General features: G+C 26.3%; 3 protein-coding genes across 10 annotated transcripts in view; 1 reads left to right on the top strand and 2 right to left on the bottom strand.

The window, feature by feature from the left end:
- Positions 1-494: 494 nt before the first annotated feature.
- Positions 495-2,160, bottom strand: LOC126903647 (UDP-N-acetylglucosamine transporter). The gene has a single exon (XM_050681995.1). It carries the CDS (start codon positions 1,713-1,715, stop codon positions 660-662), a length of 1,056 nt encoding a protein of 351 aa, XP_050537952.1. The 5' UTR covers positions 1,716-2,160; the 3' UTR covers positions 495-659.
- An 85-nt stretch (positions 2,161-2,245) lies between these two features.
- Positions 2,246-23,279, top strand: part of LOC126903660 (uncharacterized) — a 21,603-nt gene continuing 569 nt past the window's right edge. The window contains exons 1-5 of one of the 4 annotated variants that reach the window (XM_050682021.1): positions 2,246-2,452; positions 2,546-2,600; positions 2,937-3,058; positions 9,624-9,690; positions 12,148-12,311. In XM_050682021.1, the coding sequence (XP_050537978.1) occupies positions 2,420-2,452; positions 2,546-2,600; positions 2,937-3,058; positions 9,624-9,690; positions 12,148-12,296 (426 nt within the window). In that variant the 5' untranslated portion in view covers positions 2,246-2,419 and the 3' untranslated portion in view covers positions 12,297-12,311. Of the gene's footprint in view, positions 2,453-2,545; positions 2,601-2,936; positions 3,059-5,710; positions 6,213-9,623; positions 9,691-12,143; positions 12,312-23,279 lie in introns of those variants that run through there. The other 3 variants (XM_050682023.1, XM_050682022.1, XM_050682024.1) reach the window with 3 other exon arrangements.
- Positions 6,298-23,279, bottom strand: part of LOC126903650 (spermatogenesis-associated protein 6) — a 17,586-nt gene continuing 604 nt past the window's right edge. For 2 of the 5 annotated variants that reach the window (XM_050682000.1, XM_050681999.1), the window contains exons 2-8: positions 21,922-22,059; positions 21,508-21,714; positions 16,277-16,443; positions 15,696-15,765; positions 15,563-15,614; positions 8,577-8,628; positions 6,298-6,457 (exon numbers count right to left, since the gene is read on the bottom strand). In XM_050682000.1, coding sequence (XP_050537957.1) covers positions 6,298-6,457; positions 8,577-8,628; positions 15,563-15,614; positions 15,696-15,765; positions 16,277-16,443; positions 21,508-21,714; positions 21,922-22,023 — 810 coding nt within the window. In that variant the 5' untranslated portion in view covers positions 22,024-22,059. Of the gene's footprint in view, positions 6,458-8,576; positions 8,629-15,562; positions 15,615-15,695; positions 15,766-16,276; positions 16,444-21,507; positions 21,715-21,921; positions 22,060-22,171; positions 22,555-23,279 lie in introns of those variants that run through there. The other 3 variants (XM_050682001.1, XM_050681998.1, XM_050682002.1) reach the window with 3 other exon arrangements.

Genomic DNA, 23,279 nt, shown 5'->3' with positions numbered 1-23,279 from the left:
TATCAAAAAATTATCTATGCCTACAATCCAAAAAAAAAAAATTATTTAAAACTTTGTATAAGCTTTAACTTTGACATTAAGTTATTAGTATAAATAATAGATAAATAATTCACTACTTAAAAAAACAAACATATGTATTTAAAAATGTTGTGTTTATATGTATATATATATATATATATAATTTTATTTATAGTAAATGAATACTTCTAATTTAAAATTTATATTTTAAGTATGATTACAAGTTAAGTTAATATTTACGTTTATAATAAATTATATAAAAATGTAATTGCTAAAAAAATAATATTGTGTTTTCTTTCATAAATTCTATAAATATAAATGTAGTAGCAATGTTATTTTTTTTTCATTTTCTCCGTCAAGTAAATGCTATTATTTTTAAAATGAAATAAAACAACTAGCTACATACCTGTACACAACTTTTTTATTTATTAGTTTATTTTATAAGACATAATATATCAGTCAAATAATAAATATTTACATAATGACCAATTTAAATATTATAATGATACATGCTTTTTAATTTATAAACAATTAAAATTTATATAACAATAAAATAAATGTAAAGAAAATATTTTTATAGTAATATGTTTTAAGTAGTAAAAAATGATTTGAATAAGTAGTATTTAAAATTAATGTTGATTTTATATTTTTAATATAGTATTTGTATTTGGTGGTTTTTTTTCTTTAGTGTAGCTGTATAAAAATATTGATGACATAACTAACAATCCTCCTACAACAAATTGTATACTTATTTTAAAGTCAAAGAAATACATTGAAAAAACGCAAGCAATAATAATTGCAAGTGAAGTAGCAAATCCTTTTAATATATTGTCTGCATATTTTACGACCATAGCAACAATAAGTCCACCAGCTGCTTGTAAACAAATCAAGTATACAACATACCAATCGTAACCAAAAAAAAATCCATGGTTCCTTATGTTGGTCCAGTCTGTTACAATACAAACAATAAATCCTAGAGGTATCGAAACAACACTTAATTGAATATTACGCATCCATATTGATATATCAGCTCCTTTCAATATTTTTTCAAAAAATACCCCTGCAAAGCCAGATAACCAACATGCAATAAAGGCTGCACCAATACCTATTAATCTGTTTTGATTAGGTCTTGTTGCTGTAGATTTATCAGTTGAATTATTTAACTGTACAAGAACCACACCAACAATTAAAACAAATAATGCAACCCATTGATGTTTAAGTAGTTTGCGTTTAAGAATTAAAACAGAAAATACAGCAGTAGTAAATATTTTTAATTGGTAAGTGACTTGGTATGTTGCAGCATCTAAATTTGATGTTGACACATATAATAAATTGTTCTGAATTAAGTAAACTAAAGACGGAATGCAGACTTTAAGAGTATCCATTGGTTGTTTTACAATGGTCTTATCAATTTGTGATATAAAATGTTTCCAAGACAATGACTCAGTCTTATAAACTAATCCGAAGCAAACAAAGAGTTTAACAATTTCTGCCATAACAACAGCTGTTGATGAAAAGAACATATCACCAGGTCTTGTCCGTGCATATCGCATACTAAGGGCAAGTAGAGCATTTTGAAAAGTTAAAATAAATAAGGTAACACCTTTTATAAAAGAATTTCTATTTTGATTCATCTGCGCTGTTTCTTCTTGAACAACTCCAGTATAGTCTAGTGGTATTTCTTCTTTTTCAACCATTAAAATGAATTAAGTAGTAAAATCAATTATTTTTCATAATTCCTTTTTTTTTTAGAATGATATTTTGAATAATAATCAATAAATTTACATTGGAAAAAAGTAGTTACCTCTAAGTAGTCGATAAATTATAATGATGGATAAAAAATGACATCAATATTGTTTACAAATATTTTGACAATAATGAAATGCAAAAAAATTAAACATTTTTTAGAAATGTAAGACAAGAGGCTATAAATTCATAACTAATTTATTGTTCATAAAAAAAACATGACTTTTCTCTAATATCAGCTAATAAACACATTTTTACGACTTAAAACATTTTACTAAGATAAAATAAGTAAAGTAAGCAAGTAAGTTTAATTTAGTCTTTTATCTTGTCTGTCATTTTACGTGATAAACGTGTTAAAACTAGGTTTTTATTTGTACAACGTGGACTGGTGTGATAGAAATTACAAAATCTGATAAAAATAATGAGTACATTCTATGTAAAATCATTAATACTGTGATAACACTACAATAATAATAACAAGATAAGATAACATTTATTATGAAAATTTTATATTTTATTTTAACCTTGAAATTTGAAACTAACTCATTAAGTATTGATTGTGTTTCATAATATTTGAAATTAAATTAAAAACGTTTCAAAGAATAATAAACATCTTCATTACTTGTCTTTATTTGAAAATCGAAACATAATAACTATGAATACGAAAGTTGCTATTCGATTTTATCAGGTAGTTTTTATTGGCAAAAGTGTTACTAAAAGTAACAATCTTAAAATGAAATTGACGTGAGATTTATTTATTTATTATATTTTTTTCTTATAGACTGTAAAACCCCATAAACCTTTAATTAGATTCCGTTATGGCGTAACTGGAAACAGTATGTATATTTTATTTCTTTTACATTACTTTATTTTAATAATTTAATATCTAAATAATTATAGGTCACCAAAAATAAAATTCATTTAGTTCTCATACTTTTATAATATGATGGATTTTATAAGTCGAGTTTGATTATTTAAAACCTCAGTCATTGAAATTAAATTAATTGAAAAAACCAATGGTTTAACTCTAAAAAATCAAAATCATAGTAACAGTTATGTAATTCAATGCTTCTTTTTTTTTTTTTGTTATGAGTATTTAAAAACGCTCATAAAACTGAATTTTAGTAAAATACTTATAATATCTAATACATTATTTTTATATCTATGTTTAGATCACATACTACCTCAAGATGCAGTTGCTCCTGTAGGTTCTGTTTTCTCATTAGAACATAATGAATTACCGTTAAGATTTAAACGGGGACCTTTAGATGAAGCTGAAATTAATGCTATTAATGTATGTATATTCTAAGTTAAAAAATTGAATTTATAATATTGTGTAATTATAATTAGAGCTATATATAACTTATAGTTAAGTATTCTTAAATCAATAAAGACCACAATATTTTGTTTAATATTTAAAAAACCACATCATTAAATTTTAAACGTTGGTAGGAGGAGGTAGGTCAAGAAATTACTAGTGATAAAAAAAATTCTTGGTTTGACCTTCGGTTGAAACCAAGAATTTCAGAAGTTGATAATGATTTAAGTAATCATTATTAACTTCTGAAATATGGTCTAAAATTATTTATCAATAAGTTAGTTCTTAATTAGATGAAATATAGATGATCTAATACAAAAGCTAAATAATTATGTTCTCTTTTAAAAATAAAGTTGCTAACCTTACAAGACATTATAGATACACATAAAAAATAATTCTTGATATTATTTTTATTTTTTGATTTAATAATTAGCTTATAATAACAAAATTAGCCTAATTTGATTTTGAATGAAACGTGTATCATATTTTTTAACATCTAAGTTTTAGAATGACAATTATAATAACTCTATTTGCTATTAACATAAAGGCTTACTTTATCTTTCACAAATATTGTACTGGGTGATTTTTAATCAAATAAAATAAAAAATATAGTTTTATCGTTATAATATGTTATAATTGATATAATATTATGGAATTGGAATTATTATGGCACATAATTTTGTAATTTATTTATTTTTTAATTTTCATCCATATTTATATATCATATGGTAACAAATAATGTCTTTGAATTTAAAAAAATGAACTTTTTTTAAAATGGGGTCTGATAGACCCCCACGCGACTATAAACATTAAAAATAGGCACGCGCCTGCTAAAGGGTTAATAGTAAATGGCATTTGAATTTTTAATATAACTTTATTTGTTTATTAGATATAAACATTTAAAGTTTCCAAATTTTGAGTTAATATACATGTATAATACACAAAGGATTACAAATACAGGTAGCTAATTGGTTTTTTATGACATCAATATACGCAGGTACACAGCATTGGTATTATCAATGGTAGTAAGACACATTGTTGTGAGTTCATAAATACACTAACTGACTATATAAAAAGTATATCTATTGATAGTTATAATTGATAATAAACAATTCTTGACTGTGACAGCGATGTCATAAAAATCCAATTAGCTACCTGTATTTATAAACCCTTGTGTATTATACATGTATATTAACTTAAAAATTTTAAACTTTAAATGTTTATATCTAATAAACAAATAAAGTTATATTAAAAATTCAAATGTTATTTACTATTGAATTAAAAACTCAAACATTTTATTAAATTAAAAATATGTGTTTCCATTTAAAAAAAACATAGTTGACGCCCTTACAAGGCATAAGGGATGAACTTAAAAAGTATTACATAGTTAATAATTCAAGAATAATGTGTAACTAAAGATAACAAAAAAAAAAATGTTTAAATATATTTATTCTGTAAGTAATTGAGTCGGTTATGATAGAAAAATCACTCTGTATAGTTAAATTTATATTATCATTAACTTTAAAATCTAATTTTGCAATATTTAATGTACTAAAACTTAGATTATATGATAATTACCGATTCAAAAGAAATTAATTTTTTTATGGGTAGGGTATTAGTATTTCATAACATTTTATGACTTTTTTTTACATATCAAAATAAAAAAATTGTCTCTACATCACTATTTCTTTCAATTTGAATGAGTAAAAAAGTCATTTGATAATTTATTTTTGGTTGTATTACAAAAGAAATTATTATTCAAATTCAAACAGCTCTCTTCATTTCAGGACGTTAAAATCTCTTATCCCTTAGTTGGGCCACTGATCAGAGGGGTTACTATACCCCCAATCAATATTTTAAAGAATAACATTTTGATATTGTTTTAAAATAAAAATTATTTAAACAGTATAAATGAGTTCCTTCTCAATAGAAATATATATTTGAATGTCCAATCACTTAATTTTTTTTAAGTGTGGTATTTATAATAATTTCTGCATATTTTTATTTATTTATTTATTTTATCATTTTTTGTTTTGTTATTTTTCAAAATATTTCAGAAAATTTGACACTTTTAAGCATATTTTAATTTATATCTTATATTATCATATTTTAATCTGTATTAGTGTCCAAATTTCTGTATAAAAATAATTAGTGAATTTCATTAATTCTTCATAGAAATAAGTTGGGTTGGGTTGGGTTAGGTTGGGTAGTAGTATCAAGTTAGTAATGTTAAATCAATGCAGTTAAAAATAGTTATAACTAATTATATCAAGTTTTATGCTAAGGTATTATTAATAGAATTATTTTATTTGATTATTTTAACTAACTTTTTATTATTTTAACCCATCAACGCTGAGAATTATTTTTTTTCAAACTTTCAATTTTTTTTACTAAAAACAGATTAATATACAACACAAAAATAAAAAAAATTATTTTTAAATTTTTTGAAAATACGATTTCTGAGATATTGAGTGTCACCATATGGGTACACTCGGCTTTTACCTATTAAATTATTCGCGCGATAAAAAAAGCAATACGAATGTCACCATATGGGGACGCCAGGCGTTGATGGGTTAAATAAAATAATTCATACATTACCTTTTTCATTTAAATTAATTTTTTTTTCAGAGTGGTGGAGCAGAGTAATTGCTATAATATAAAATTATTTTTTAACAGTTATCAATTACATTTAATGAATTTGTAAAAAAAAATGTAACTAGATATAAAATATTAGTATTATAATTGTAGTAAAGGTATTATTTCAAGTGTATAATTTGTTTATGTCATCTTTTTTAGTTGATTTATTATTAATTGTATTATAGTAGGATTAAGTTTCTGAATAGATTATCATATATTATTTTGTAATAATTTATGATATTGTATCAGATTACAATCACTATATTGATAATAATTTTTATTAAGTATATTTCTCCTGAAGTAACATGAAATAATAACATTAATTTAAAGTAAAATTAATATATTTAGAGTATTCAACAAAATTCTAGCAAATATCCATTAGAAAATCATATGAATTTGTCAGAACCCCATAGATTGCTCTGAATATGTATTGTTTTTTTTTATTTAAAAAATATACATTACAATATAATACATAATATATATAATTCTATAATGTATTTATAATATATATGTTTCCTTAGGTATTTAACCTTAGAATTTAAAAAAAAATTTCAGTAATTAAATTTAATATGATTTTGCTAAATTGAACTTAGTGTACACTGAGAATCACCACATTTGCAGCATTTTTGGCCTAATCTTGATTTATCTGTCATTTTTGGACTAACTTTTCTTGGCTCGTCTTCATCAAAATTAATTGTTTTATTAGAGAACTTTATTGGGCCCAAAAGATTAGTACTGCTAAAAATGTATTAAGTTAAACTACATAGCATAGAATGAAAGGTTAAAGTGTCAATACATGCCAAATCATCCAGAAGTGGTTGCATGACCACCTTATTTTTTTCTTCTAGTTTTTGATCTCAATTAAAACCATTAAAAAGTTATTATTATTTTATAGTGATTTTAAAATGTGGAATTGTATAGTGTATAATCTATGTTTTAACTAAATTTAAAATATTTAAAACAATTTTCTTGGTAATTAAAAGCTTACAAAATTAGAAATTTTATAAAAATACAAATATTTTAGGTGCATTATTTCTATTAGTGGACCTAATTTATCTGTTTAATACACCATAAATGTGTAACATGTAATATTTTGAAAATCAGTAGAAGGCTGCTCAAAATCAAATAATTTAATGATAGTTTTTTGTTGTTTTCAAACCACATTTTTGTTATTGTTATTTATATAATTTTATATGTAATTTATTACGATTAAATATAATTATTATATATGTTATAATTATTCAATTCATTATATTAGTTGCAAAATAAAAAAATTAATTAATTAAATTATTATGACAATATTGTAAAATATTTTGATAAATAATATTAGCTTAATTCTAGTAGTTAGAATATTGTGTCTTCATAAATATCAGTTAATGACATCTGAAGGTACTGTTATTAATTGGTACAAATCTGTGTTTTTCTGTAGTGCCGAGAATAGTTTTACATAATTTAAGTCTCGTATTAGGTTTTTTTTTTTATTTTGTTGTACTTCTGAGGTGGGTACATAAATATATTTTATAAAAATGTTTTTTGAAATTAAGTTTCCTAATAGAAATAATGCACATAGAATATGTATATTTTTATAAAATTTCTAACTTTGTAGGCCTCTAAATACCAAGAAAATTGTTTTATATATTTGAAATTTAGTTGAAACATAGATATACACTATTCAATACCACATTTGAAAATCACTATAAAATAATAACTTTTTAATGCTTTAATTGAGCTCAAAAATTCCAATTTACACAGAAAAGCCCCATTTTTAGAAAAACATTAAAGTTTAGAATTTTACATACATTTTTTTTTAATGTAAACTTTAAGTTAAAATAAGGTCAATTATACAATTGAATTAATATTGAATAATCTATATTTTTTTTAACATTCTAATTATTTTTAACATTTTTTGCATTGAAATAGCCATAAAAATAGGGAGTCATAAAAAAAAATTTGTTTTAATATAAATATAACATAATGAATAAACCTTGAAAATTTAAGAAAAAAATGATGTGGTCGTGCAATTACTTCTGGATGATTTGACACGGATTGACCCTAAAATTAGTTTATAATTCATTATGTTAAATTCAAAACTTAAATACATATTTGATTTTATTATTAACTTAAATTCACTTTCTATTAATTAAAAAATATATATTAATATACAAATATATTAAACACCTATTACTGTACTTATTTTTTATTATTATTTATGTATAAATGTATCATTATATGTTAAACTTTTATGTACCAAACTTAGCAACAACACTAAAAAATTAATTGTTAATATAATAAACATATATGTTGTACAATTCCAAATCTACATAAAAAAATACCTATTACAAAAAGTTTGCTTATTTTACTCCCATATAATTTTTTAAATTTAGAAGAATTTTTTCAATTGTTGATGATCTTGTATTCAACTTGATATTATTCAAATATTTTAACCTATTGGTTTAAAACTATGCATAGGAATCAACAGATTTAAATATATATACAGAATGTTTAATAAGTAAGGAAACCAGTCAATTGTTACAAAAAATAAGAACAATAGAAACCCGTTTCTTTACTTACTGAATAACATATGTATATAGAAATACATATTTTGAACTAGTATTTCAGAAGTTATTAACAATTTAAAGTAATGATTGAAGGTGAGGAGTGGGTGCTGCTTTTTTTAACTGGACATTTTTCAGCTGTACTTTACATCTCACCCTTGTATAATATTGAGAATAACTTCCAAAGTACTGGTCCAAATGTTGTTAGCATCTAGTAATTTTCTTAATTAGATTAGTTTATATTTTATAAGCTAGTTAAATATGTATATTTATTTATTTATATATGTATGTAATATATTTACCAATTATTAGACTCACTTCTTTTACTAGAAAAAGTTCCATGATAGGGATAACCTATTTAAATTGTAAATATAAAACATTAACATTCGTATTTGTACAAAATTTGTATACAAACATGTATTTACAAAAATTATTACTCCAAGGGGCAACATAATTGTTTCACCCTGAAAGTTTTGCTCATCATTTTTAAATTATATAAAATAAAGTCAAATAGGGTTAATAAGAAAATTTTCTTTTAAATCATACCTGTAGAGTGGAGGTTTAAATATTCCAGTTTAGAAATAAGCTCTTTTAAAATGTTTCAAAAATTATAACTATATATATAGTTATAATATAATTTATAATTAAAAAAATAAATCATCCTAGATATCTGTCCTATACCATCTATAAATACATATAACACAGATATGTGGCAAAACATATCTAGTATATAACAGATACAAGGCTATAAATGGCGAAAAACATTGATGTGATTATACTATTTTGAAAGTTCCATGCGTACAATACAAAGAAAAATCTCTTCTTAGGTGTCAATTAAGTCAAAATCAAAAAAATACAGATGCACCTTTTGGAAAATAATTAAAGTTTAATAATTATGGTTAATGTGCTTATAAAAACAAAAATTTTATTTAGTAAACAACTATTATCCCTATCGCATACACGTTATAACTAAAATAAAAAATTTTAGTTTGTATAATTTTATAATAACTATTTGTGATTTTGACATAAAATTTTACGTTTCAGAGAATTTATTTACAGAATCTTTTTAAATGATGTGATATAGAAAGACTCTTTGCGCCTTTCTCTTTAAACTTGTGTGATAGGCCCAGGGCCGGACTTCCGCCTAGGAAAACTAGGTAGTTGCCTAGGGGCTCTTACTTTTTTGGGGCCCTCGGCCAAGTACCAAAAAAAAAAAACTTCACACAATGAATCAACGCGTACAAATGATGTTACACTATATTGTTTTTTATGTATACGCAAAATATAATGAACGTAATAGTTGATGGTATAAATAAAATATTTCATAGGTTTTTATTATACGTTTATAGGCTTACGATTATGACCATTTCATTTTCTTTTGCACTCTGGTCGTTTTGGCGTCTCCTGACAAATTGCGTGAGTATAATTTTGCAGTTGTTAATTTTACTAATTAATTATAGTTTATTTTCATACTTTATACCTTCAAAAATATTTTAGCTTTAAAAATTACATGATATATTTTATAGTTTGTACAGTAGTTTAACCTATCTAAGTCGAAGGTGATTATTTTGATTTAAACAAAATTAAAGTTTAAATTTTTATATTATACTGAGAAAATGTACTACCTATGGTAAAATTTAAATTTTAACAATTATATCTGTTAAATTAAGCTGTAGGATATTATTTCCAATTTAATATATTTCTTTAATTTTAAATGAACGTAGGCTAAGATGAACTGGATAAATTATAAAAAAAGTATCAATATGCGGATTTTAACAATAATTAATTCTTTGAAAAATTGTTTCATGTAGCTCAAATTTAAAATATTTTGATACAATTGAAAACAATTAATAATACCATATCTATGTAATTTTTAGCTTCGATGCGAAGCTGAGAAGGTATTAATTTTACTATGATGTGTTTTTTTTTTGTGTCTGTTACCACTTTTTCTCAGCTCTCACCGAACCGATTTCTTTCAACGATACGTCAAAAGATTACAAATCGTATCTAGTCGAAGACATTACCTTCAAAAATTTTAAAAATTTCCTTTGTTTCCAGTAAATGGGGGAAATCTCCAAAAAAATTACAAATTTAAAAATCGCTAATTTTCCATTTTTTTTTCAATTTTTTTTTACTTAAAATTGCTATAACTTTTTTAAAAATGAACATATGAATATAAATTTTATTTTTATAGATGCATGATATCATTACCTTTCATTTGGTATATTTTTTTTATAAATCTGACCCTTTACTTGCCCACGAGGGGGGATTTAAAATGACAACTTTTTTACAAAAAATTAACTTTTGAAAATGTGCCGGAAATACTAACACTTTTATATATATATTCAATTAAAGCTAATGTAATATACTTTATCATGAAAAAAAAAAATTTCGGACTTTATTTTATCATCACGATGAAAATGGCTACCGTATGCTATTAGCTTCGATGCGAAGCTGAGAAGGTATTGGTTTTACTATGATGTGTTTTTTTTTTTTTTTTTGTCTGTTACCACTTTTTCTCAGCTCTCACCGAACGGATTTCTTTCAACGATACGTCAAAAGATCACAAATTGTATCTAGTCGAAGACATTACCCTTCAAAATTGAAAAAATTTCCCTCGTTCCCCGTAAATGGGGGAAACCTCCAAAAAAATTACAAATTTAAAAATCGCTAATTTTCGAAATTTTTTCAATTTTTTTTACTAAAAACTGCCATAACTTTTTCAAAAATGAACATATGAATATAATTTTTTTTTTATAGATGCTTGATGTCTTTACCTATTATTTGGTATATTTTTTTTGTAAATTTGACCTTTTTTCTGCCCACAGGGGGGGATTTAAAATGACAACTTTTTCACAAAAAATTAACTTTTTCAACTTAACTTTTGAAATGTTCCGGAAGGTCTGGACACTTTTATATATATCTTACATTAAAGCTAATGTAATGTACTTTAATTTGAAAAAAAAAAATTGACCTCTGGACTTGTCTTCATGGTGAAAACGGCTACCGAATGCTATTTTTGTGTGAAAATTTTCGATTTTATAATTTACATTTTTTACTTTAAAGTGCTATAACTTTTTAAAAAANNNNATTTAACTTTATAATGCTATAACTTATTGAAAAGTTTATGGATCCACACAATTTTTTTATGAGAAATAATATTTTTTAATAAACCCTTTTTCATTCGACATACTTTATCTTAATCGAGATATTAATAAGGAACCAGCAGATCAAGTAGCTTTTGGAATAAAACACCAATTTTTTTAAAATTAAACACTATCTAAAGATTTGCATCGAAGCGTTTATTTTTGATAGTGATTTTAATCACTGTCAGATATCATTATACTTGATCCAACTATGCCACGTCACCACTGTGCCGCGACCCCCCTGTGCTGGGTTTTTTTTTGTGTTAAAATTCTCGATTTTATATTTTACATTTTTAACTTTAAAATGTTATAACTTTTTGAAAAATGTATGGATTAATAAAAATTTTTTATAAGAAATAATATTTATATATTTCTTTTATTTGACATACTTTTTTTTTAAATCGGATCAATTCCCTTAATACAGGGGGTTTCAAATCTTTAAAATGTATTTTTATACTAGAATAAACATTAACTGAATAAAATCAAATTCGACTAGCGTAATTTTTTTATTTTTTTTTCGTCTGCATTATTAAGTGTATATTACTGAATTACAATAGGTATATGTGTGTGAGATTCGTATTTCAAATTTTCAATTATAATTATTTTATGTAATTTTGACTAGCACAAAATTGATACGCAAGGAACATATTAAAATTGTAATTAAATTGGTAATCAACAAAATATGAAATACTTATAAATGTCTTTTTGGTGAATTATTTTAAGGTAGACGTTTTGAAAATGTCTAACACCAACAAACCGTTTAGTGGATTCCAAAAAAGAAAAAAGAATTTTGAAAAATTGCAGAAAGAAGAAGAGCTTCTTCGTAAAGTTCCTAAATTGCATTCGTTTTTGCCTCTTCTAGACCTAATACTTTAAATGAAGTTGTATCCAATGACTGTAGTGAAGATCAACAACCAGAAAAAGTATCTGAAAGCGAAGAGATACCTCAAAATTTAATATCCGAAACATTACAACTATAAATGAGAAATCTATTAGTGATGACCTTACTAAGTGGGTACTGGATGATGCTACAATTGAATACCTCGTTCAAAATGGTGTTAAACAGAAAATGGACATTGAATTTTCTTCTTCAAAACGTCAGTATGCAGATTCTACCAGGTATCTATCCCTATCACTTTTCAGTCGGACATTACCTAATGGCGAAATACAAGCTCGGCCTTGGTTAATATTTTCAAAGTCTAAAGGGACTGTATTCTGTTTCCCTTGTAAAATGTTTAAAAAATCAGGGATTTTGGTTAATGACAAAGGGTATAACGATTGGTAAAATGCAGGTCAGAGAATGAAAGAACATGAAAACTGAGACGACCACAGATCTGCATGTGCAACAACGTTGGCCAGAAAGAACGTTAGTAGTAGGGTTAACAAGGGACTTTTCATTCAAATGGAAGAAGAAATTAAATACTGGCATGAGATTTTGAAACGTGTTGTGGGCATTGTAAGATGACTGGCTGTACGTGGGTGCCATTTAGAGGTTCGCAAGAAAAATTTGGATTGAGAAATATTGGGAATTATATTATGTCTCTAGAACTTTTAGCTGAGTTTGATCCTTTTCTAAACGCATCAAGCATCATGTTTCCATCCAAACAAAGGATGCGGCACAACATCATACCTTTCGTCTAAGATATGTGATGAAATTATTGACATCATGGCTGAAAAGGTCGTTAGTACGATTGTGACGGAGATAAAACAAGCCAAATATTTTTCTATTTCTGTAGACACGACTCCTGATATCTTCCACGTAGATCAACTATCATTCATAGTGCGATATGTATCTAAAAAAGGATGTCCCGTTGAACGATTCATAAGATTCATACCAAATTGTGGCCATAAAGCTGAAGACATGTCCACATCGTTCTCGATATATTGAAAAATTATGACTTGATATCGCTGATTGTCGCGGACAATCGTATGATGATGCAAGAAACATGGCGGGTGCATATTCTGGTCTTCAGGCGAGAATAAAAGAAGTGAATGCTTTGACATTTTTTGTCCCTTGTTCAGCTCACTCACTAAATCTAGTAGGATCGTGTGCTGTTGAATGTTGTGAGGCAGCTATATCTTTCTTCAGTAACTTGCAGGCATTGTACAATTTTTTTCGATCTCGACACACAGGTGGGGAATTTTAGTATCAAAACTAAAGCAGAATTCAAAAGTTCTAAAAAGTCTTTCCCAAACTAGGTGGTCTGCTCGAAATGATGCTTGTATAAGTCATTGTGTCTCCTGGAGTGAAATAATGGCAGTTCTTAAAATCATCACCTGTGACATGAGTGAAAAACCATCGACGCGCTTTGAAGCTGCGGGTCTTCTTAATCACTTTGGCTTACTAGAAATGTATTTTCTGACTTTACTGTGGAATGATGTTCTAGAAAGATTTAATAAAGTAAACAACCTGTAAACATTGAATTAAGCACTGTTGTTGAACTTTATCACTCTTTAGTTATATACCTTGAAGGTATATGTAGGTATATAAGGTTCTATATGTCTCGATCTATATGAATCAAGAGCTATAGGATTAAATGGCGAACAAAACTATGCATATGATTTAAAAAGAAAACCTAAACGAAAAGTCCAGTTTGATGAAGTGAATAGAAATGATATCAAACTCAACCACCTACAACGTAATTATTGACAAGTTGATTGCAGAACTCCTGAGATGTGGGAGAGCTTATGAAAAATTAAGTAAAAATTTTGACTTTTTTACAAAGCTAATTAGTTTGAATACTTAAGAAGTCTGCGACGGAGCATATACTCTTGTCGCGGTCGCATCGCGACTCCAGCTTTACCGCTGGATGGCGATCGCGGCGCTTCCCCTTTACGTCCGACAGGTCGCGCCATATGGAGTGGCCGACGGGCGGCGCGAACCGGTGCAGCCCGGCCGCAACTATCTATATCTTTCTCTTCTCGTTTTGACCGACATAGTCACGATCACAAAAAACAAAGTTTGCTTTTACTTGTAATTGATATTGTCGTATAACGAAAAATATACGTTAAGTAATATTTAACTGACGGGTTATTTATTTATTTATTTATTATTATAAAATTAAAGCCTGAATCCCATCACTCTGTACAGCTTTTATCCAAGGGATTTGGACGAGAATATGAAGAACGAGTGTATACATTTACAAGCTCATTTGTTGTCCACAGAAGCTACAAGAGAAAGAAATATGTCACCACTGGAACTATACAAATTTATCTTAGAAAACGTCTTTATAGACATTTATTCAAATATTGGATTATCACTTAGGATGCTGTTGAGTACACCAGTGTCAAACTGCACAGCAAAACGGTCATTTTCAGCTCTTAAGAGAATTAAAAATTATTTGAGAGCCAATATAGAAGATAATAGACTTAATTCATTTTCTGTGTTATACATTGAGTCAGAAATAATGCAAGCAGTGGACTACAGTGAAATCATACATTCTTTTGTAGAAAAAAAAGTTCGCCGTGTAAAAATTTAATTTTGTTATTTAGAAGTTATGTATGTAAAGAGTATCGTTAAAAGTTATATCGAAAACATTGTTTATTTTTTTTTTTTTGTAAATCTGTTCTTTTATATTATGTTACACATATACATATACTTATTTTATAATATTATGATAATGTTGTATGTATAATAATTTCTTATTCAAGTATGTTGATATTTGACTATATAAAAACTAAAAGCAGTTTCTTTTTTTTATTATATTTTTTTAAAAGGGGCCCTTTTTAGTAGCTGCCTTGGGTCCCTGAGACTCTTAAGTTAAGTAGATAGACCCATTAAGTAGTCGATTGTTTTAAAAAATCAAGAATATTATATAATAAAAATATTCTTGAAAATCTTTGAACAATTTTTTTTTTTAACAAGATCTTATCATATGACATTTTTGGTTTCAAAAATTTTAAAAGAGAGGGCTGTATGGAGTCTTTCTATATATCACAGCATCTAAAAAACGTCTCCTTAAAGATTAAGTCAATAAATTTTTTTGGATCGTATAATTTTAGATTAAAATTACCCGAAGAAAACTTGTTAAAAAAAGTGATTCAAATATTATTACACATTTCAGAGAAAACTTATTTAACATATCTTGGAACGTTACAGATACGAGATAACTAAATACAGAAAAATAAACTTGGTTACTTACAAACATGAGAAAATTTACAGAAACAGCTAGTGTTTTGTATCATTGAATGGTCCTAAAATATAATTTTTTTCACGTTAAAATTATACAATTGAATGTAAACATTGACAACTGCTTTAGAATTAAATTTACTTACCTTTCTATTCTTTAATAAATATTGATTAATCGGTTCGAAGTTTTTTATTTTGCGTTCATGTACAAATAATCTAAAAATAATGGTTTTAAAATGTTTCATTTAACACAATTATTGCATTAAATATAAAGTAAGCTTCAAATGTGTATTTGAACATAAATAAATCAATTATTTAAGAAACCCGTTAAATACAAAATTCCCGATTTTGGGGAAACTAAAAAATTAATAGTGTAGTACCTAATAAAATAAAACTTATCTTTGTTTTTTTACTTTTTTATTCAACCCGTTAATGTATAAAAAAATAATACAACTTTTTATATATAAATTATCATATTTTTTTCTCTAAAACATTACTTTACCATAATTAGAATATTATTAAATAAGAACAATGTTTGATTTTATTAGATATACAATTTGATATACACATTTATAGCAAAAAGAAAATGTAAAACAAGTATTGGATATTTCTCTTAAATTTTCATTATTATTTTATTGACGAGCTACAACCAAATTTCTAAATAATGATAATATAGGGACATCAAACTTTTAAATACGAGCCGGACTACAATAAAGAACGTTCATACTCGTGTTTTTTCAAAACACAATCTTGCAGTTTAGCATGGTGTACTTTATTTCTTCTTTTGAAACAGTGCTGAATTTCAGGTGAATTAAAATTATCGTGCCTTAAGGAATTTAATTCTTCGTAAATGTCTGTTTTGGTTACAACCACAACTTTTGGCGCAATTATTCCCTAAAATAACATGATGTTATTATTAAATTTAAAAAAAAAACCCCAGCACAGGAGGGTCGTGGCATAGTTGGGTCAAGTATAATGATATCTGATGGTTAAAATCACCATCATAAAAAACGCTCCGATGCAAATCTTTAGATAGTGTTTAATTTTAAAAATTGATGGATTATTCCAAAAGCAACATGATCTCCCATTTCCTTATTTATATCCTAATTAATTATTTGATTTATTATTAAAATTAATGAATAAAAAATAATTATAGTAATTAAATTTAGTATTAAATTGATATTCCCATGGAAGAAAAAACACAAGAGGAGAAGGACGAATTCTATGATAACTTGGAACACACGCTAAATGAAATCCCACGAAGTAGAATTAGTATAGTCCTAGGAGACTTTAATGCCAAGTTAGGGAAAGAGAACATATTTAGGTCAACGATTGGCAACCATAGCCTTCACGATGTAGCTAGTAAGAATGGACTCAGACTTATAGACTTTGCAGGTGGTAGAGGACTTATTGTGAAGAGCACAATGTCCCCACATAAAGACATATATAAGGGGACATGGAAGGCATTGAATGGAAGATATGTCGTCATTCAGATAGACCATGTCCTGATTAATACTATGTTTAGAAATTGTGTACAAGATTTAAAACAGTCAGAGAAGCTGACTGTGACTCAGACCACTACATAGTTAAAGGAAAGCTGAAGGTAAAACTCAAGAAACTGTGTTTTAGAAAAGGAACATTAGTGGACAGATATAACGTGAATAAGTTAAGGAATACCAACATATGTGGGAGCTTCAAGGAACAATTACATGAAATAATGAACAGTTTAATTATAAATCAAGAAGAGACAATTGATACTAAATAGAAAGTGGTTAATGGTGCAATAAAAACGGTCACAGACACAGTAATAGACAAACAAAAGAGAACAAGAAAAACGTGATTCAACAACTCCTGCAATGAAGCATTTAATAGAAGGAAAAAAGCCAGAACTCAGTTACTCAACAACCCTATTAATAGAGAGAAAATGATGGCATACAAAGATTGCCAAAAAAGAAGCAAATAATATATTTAGATATGAAAAACGGAAATATATAAAAGAAGTATTAGAGGAAGCTGAGTCTGATCATAGAGTAAATAGAACTAGACAATTTTACCAGAAGATAAATTCAATTAGAGGAGGGTACAAAAAACATGAGAAGTTCCTTAAAAATGACGATGGTTCCCTAGTGACAGAACAAGATAAGGTATTGGAAAAATGGAGACAGTATTTTGGATTATTACTTAATTGTGAAAACCCAGTTGAGACATTTTCATGGACACCAACAGAACCTAATGACACTGACTGTCTACCCCCATGCAAAGAGGAAATATTACAACAACTTAACAGGCTAAAAAACCATAAAACTCCTGGAGAGGACGGAATCCAAGGAAAAGTACTAAAAAACCTGCATGAAGGAATAATAAATAGGATACGTAGTATTATAGAGCGTATTTGGCATGAAGAAAGACTTCCAAAGGAATAGGGCACCGCATTAGTTTGTCCTATCCAAAAAAAAATTATCCTCAAGTATGTAGTAATTATAGGGGTATAGCACTACTAGATACAACGTATAAAGTCCTAGCATATTGTATACTGGATAGAGTAAGGCCCATAGCAAAGACATTAGTAGGGGACTAACAGGGAGGATTTAGGCCCAATAGATCTACAACGGATCAGATTTTCGTAATAAGACAGATCCTCCAAAAAAGGTGGGAATATAATAAGGATGTACACATATTGTTTGTAGATTTTAAAAAAGCTTACGACTCTATCCATAGAGAAAGCCTAATAAATATTCTCAAAGAATTTAGATTCCCAAGTAAAATTGTAAACCTTATTGGAGCCAGAATCAACCAGACAGATATAAAGGTTAAAATAGCTAACACAACATCGCAGCCTGTAAGGGTGACAACAGGTCTCTGGCAAGGGGATGCACTGTCCAGAGTGTTGGTTAACCAGGTACTGGAAAAAATAGTACGAGAAATTAACGTTTCAGAAGGAATTGTGCTGGGATAGATAACAATAGGTATCTTAGCATACGTGGACGATATCGCTCTCTTAGGGGATGATTTTGGGACGATAAAAAGTATGGGAAAAAAACTTATAAAGGCAGCGGAGAAAGTAGAATTAATCGTTAACGATGATAAGAAGGAATACTTAATTGTCAGCCGAAGTAACAGAAATAATGAACTAGAACAACATATTGAGTTATAAGGACATACATTTAGAAAAGTATCACAATTTAAATATCTGGGATCGATTATTACTCAAGATAATGAACTTAAGACTGAGGTGTCGTCAAGAATACAAATAGCTAGTAAGGGATACTATGGATTAGAAAAAATACTAAAAGCTAGGATCCTCTCTAAAAATTAAAAAATAAGAATGTATGTGACATTATTACGACCTATTGTCCTGTATGGTGCTGAGACGTGGGCACTGAGAAAAGCCGAAGAACTGAGACTAGGGGTATTTGAGAGGAAAGTATTAAGAAAAATATATGGACTAGTCTTTGATAACCTAAAAAATGAATGGAGAAAATTGCATAATCATGAACTCGAAATGCAGTTTCAGAAACCAGATATAGTTAAAGAGATCACAAAAAGAAGACTCATGTGAGGGAGCCATGACTGGCGTAAGCAAGGATCTCTAATTAGACAGGTAATAAAGGAAGAGTCTATAAGAAAAAGACCTTTAGGGAGACTAATCACTTTAGCTTGATCCAATCCGTAAAAATTTACTAGTAGCTCGAAATTTATCTGACCTGATTTCATTATTGTTAAAATAGCCTAATAATCCAAACACTAAAAAAAATGAGGTTCCATTTAAACCAACGCGCGATTTTAGATCGAAATTTATTTATATCTATCCCCCTCAAGACAAAACCCTAATTTTATTTAAATTTTTTTTTATAATTTGTATTTTAAAAAGATGTTGTGAACCACTGTCTAACTGTTTTACTGTTTTTAATTGATAAAATAATAATAATACCTAAATAATAAAAATATTTGAAAAAATCTATTTTTAACAATTGATTAACTAATTTTATGGAATAAATGAAACAATGAACACTTTATATTAATATTGTAGTTATCACATTGTGGCAATGGTTTAGTAGTGTATTATGTATCTATTAAAGCCTTATTATTAATAATTACTGTATATAACTTTTATTATACGAAACCCGTATAATACGGGTTAGAATCTGTAATGACAACTAATTTAATAAATAGGGAGATAGTAAAAAGAGGTCCAAATAAAAAATAATAATTTTTAGAAAACAAAGAAATGAAATTTCCTGATTATTTATATCCCGATAAAAATAAAGTAAGTCGAATGAAAGAGGGATATAAATATTATTTCTCATAAAAAAATTGTAATGATTCATACTCTTTTCAATAATTTATTGCATATAAAATTAAAAAATGTAATATATAAAATCGAAAATTTTCACACAAAAATAACATTTGGTGGACATTTATTTTCACCGTAAAAACAAAATAAAGTCCAAAAATTTTTTTTTCATGATAAAGTATATTACATTAGCTTTAATTTAACATATATATAAAAGTGTCAGACTTTCCGGAACACTTTCAAAAGTTCAGTTGAAAAAGTAATTTTTTTGTGAAAAATTGTCATTTTGAATCCTCCCTATGGATATAAATATTATTTCTCATAAAAAAATTGTATTGATCCATAAACTTTTCAATAAGTTACAGCATTATAAAGTTAAAAATGTTAAATATGAAATCGAACATTTTCACAAAAAAATAACATTCGGTATCCATTTTCATCATGAAACAAAATTAAGTCCGAAATTTTTTTATCCCATGATAAAGTATATTACATTAACTTTAATTTAAGATATATATATATAAGTGTAAGAGTTTCTGGAACATTTTCAAAAGTTAAGTTGAAAAAGTTAATTTTTTGTAAAAGAGTTGTCAATTTAAATACCCTCTATGTGCAAGTAAAGGGTCAAATTTATAAATAAATATATACCAAAAGATACATCATGCATCCATAAAAAAAAAAATTATATTGATTTGGTCAATATATAAAAAAAATAGCTACCAAATGCTATTTTTGTATGAAAATTCTCGATTTTTTTTACATTTTTAACTTTACAATGCTATAACTTATTGAAAAGTGTATGGAACAACACAATTTTTTCATTCAACATATTTTATCTTAATCAGGATATAAATAAGGAAATGGGTAATCATGTTGCTTTTGGAATAATCTACTATTTTTTTAAATTAAAGATTATCTAAAGATTTGCATCGAAGCGTTTTTTATAATACACCCAAAGAAAAACCTCAATCAAAATTGAAAGAGAAATTTTATCAAGGGTTTATGATAATGTTTTATTAATACGAACAAAATAACTATTCTTATAAATAATTATTGTTCAAGACAAGAAAAAAAAATATCATATTGATAAATATATCATTGATTCAATAGTAATGATATATTTATCAAATTGAACAATGAATTTATTATATAGATCGAGGTTTTTCTCTGGGTGTAGTGATTTTAATCACTGTCAGATATCATTATACTTGATCCAACTATGCCGCGACCCCCCTGTGCTGGATTTTTGTTTACATTACTATATCATGCTATTATCATGGATTATTGGATATTCATAAATAGCTTTCTTTTATTATGCCAAATTTAAATATTTAATTTATTTTAGAATAGTACCCTGCTTAATTTAACTACACACAAATAATAACCAAAATTTTAATTTATTCTTCCGAATTCGTAGGATTAATTATATTTTTATAATAGTTTTACTCTTTAATTAAATTTAAATAGAAATATCATTTAAATTAATATTTGAATTAGGTATATTATTATAGAATAATTAGATTATTTAATTAAAATTATCGCGTATTTATGCTGATTGATGTTAAATCTTGTTAACTATTTAAAATTCACATTGGAATCAATTTATTAAGTTTTATTACTACTTACAGCTACCTACAAATTTTTAATTTAACACATAAACTAACCGGAAATATAGGTTCATTATTCATTAAAAGTGACGTTTTCCCATCAATACTGAGGTTTGATGTAGGATACAAGACTTGGTCAACACGAGCCTTAAACGTTGCTAAAGTAATTAATTTTTCTTCGTAAACTTGAATTAAAGTTATTAGCATAAAATGTTCTTCTAAATATCTTTGAACTTCATACAAATTAAATATTTCTATTAAATCCTATATTTTATTAAACCGTATAATAAAATATAAACCGTGTTTTAATATAATTTTTAATACTTAAATAATAACAATTGAGTGCGTGTAATTCAATTTTCTTTTACAAATATAGTATTATCATTGTTTTGAAGAAATTATATTTCTCATATATTAAGTAAATAATGTTAACGTACTCAATTGGTAACTTAATATTTCTTAAAAATTTACATTATGTAAACTGAATGTTTCATTGATATGCATAGGAAATTTTGGATTAACCAAAGAAGTTTTGTAATTTTGTCCAAAAATACACATATCTAGATAAATCATGCCTTTCGAACAAATCCATACTCCGGGACAATTGACCTTTTAATAAAAATCATTATTATTATGTGTTTATGAAAATATTTAAAGAATATCAATTTCTATTGTATAATTAAAAAATTAGCATAAGTGTTCTAACAATAAACATACTCACTTCTATAATATGCAATACAATTGATAGTTTTAATGACTTCCTGGGCATGTCAATGGAAAAATTATTCATACGTCTTATAAAAGGAATACAAAAACTGTGTGTGTAAAATCGGGTCGAGTAAAGAATTACAACCAAAATTCCTACACGAAATAATCGCGTGTTCAAAACTTTTAAAGGAGTATCCAAGGAAACGTACCCTTAAGCTGAACACTACTTAATAAGTTGATAGTTCAATAAATTCTGATTTTATAATTAAATTATCTGAAATAAGCTTATTTGAAATTTCGTCCATTTTTAATATTTAAATAATGACTAATTCTACATGTGTTAAAGTAACACAAAAAACCCAGCACAGGGGGGTCGCAGCACAGTTGTGACGTGGCATTGTTGGATCAAGTATAATGATATCTCACAGTGATTAAAATCACTATCAAAAAAAAACGCTTCGATGCAAATCTTTAGATAGTGTTTAATTTTAAAAAATTGATGGATTATTTCAAAAGCTACTTGATCTGATAGTTCATTATTAATATCCTAATTAAGATAAAGTATGTCGAATGAAAAAGGGATTATTAAAAAATATTATTTCTCATAAAAAAATTATATTGATCCATAAACTTTTCAATATGTTATAGCATTAAAAAGTTAAAAATGTAAAAAATAAAATCGAGAATTTTCACACAATAATAGCATTCGGTAGCCATTTTCACCATGAAGACAAAATAAAGTCCGAAATTTTTTTTTTACATAATAAAGAACATTACATTAGCTTTAATTTAAGATATATATAAAAGTGTCAGACCTTCCGGAACATTTTCAAAAGTTACGTTGAAAAAGTCAATTTTTTGTGAAAAAGTTGTCATTTTGAATCCCCCCCTGTAGGGAGGTAAAAAGTCAGATTTATAAAAAAAATATACCAAATGATAGGTAAAGACATCATGCATCTATAAAAAAAAGAATTATATTGATCCATACATCTTTCAAAAAGTTATAGCATTATAAAGTTAAAAATATAAAAAAGAATTTTTTTACAAAAATCGTATTTTTTTTATTAAGTTTAATGTCTGTTTTCACCATGAAGATAAAATAAAGTCCGAAATTTTTTTTT

This window comes from Daktulosphaira vitifoliae, unplaced genomic scaffold (genome assembly GCF_025091365.1).
Source record: "Daktulosphaira vitifoliae isolate Bord-2020 unplaced genomic scaffold, ASM2509136v1 Scaffold_4, whole genome shotgun sequence".
In the NCBI taxonomy this organism is placed as follows: domain Eukaryota; kingdom Metazoa; phylum Arthropoda; class Insecta; order Hemiptera; family Phylloxeridae; genus Daktulosphaira; species Daktulosphaira vitifoliae.
The sequence above is the reverse complement of the archived record's forward strand: the minus strand, read 5'-3'. Positions and strand labels throughout refer to the sequence as shown.

Bases quoted from the DNA above. Each gene is read 5' to 3' on its own strand.
- LOC126903647 (XM_050681995.1), bottom strand. From the start codon at position 1,715: ATGGTTGAAAAAGAAGAAATACCACTAGACTATACTGGAGTTGTTCAA.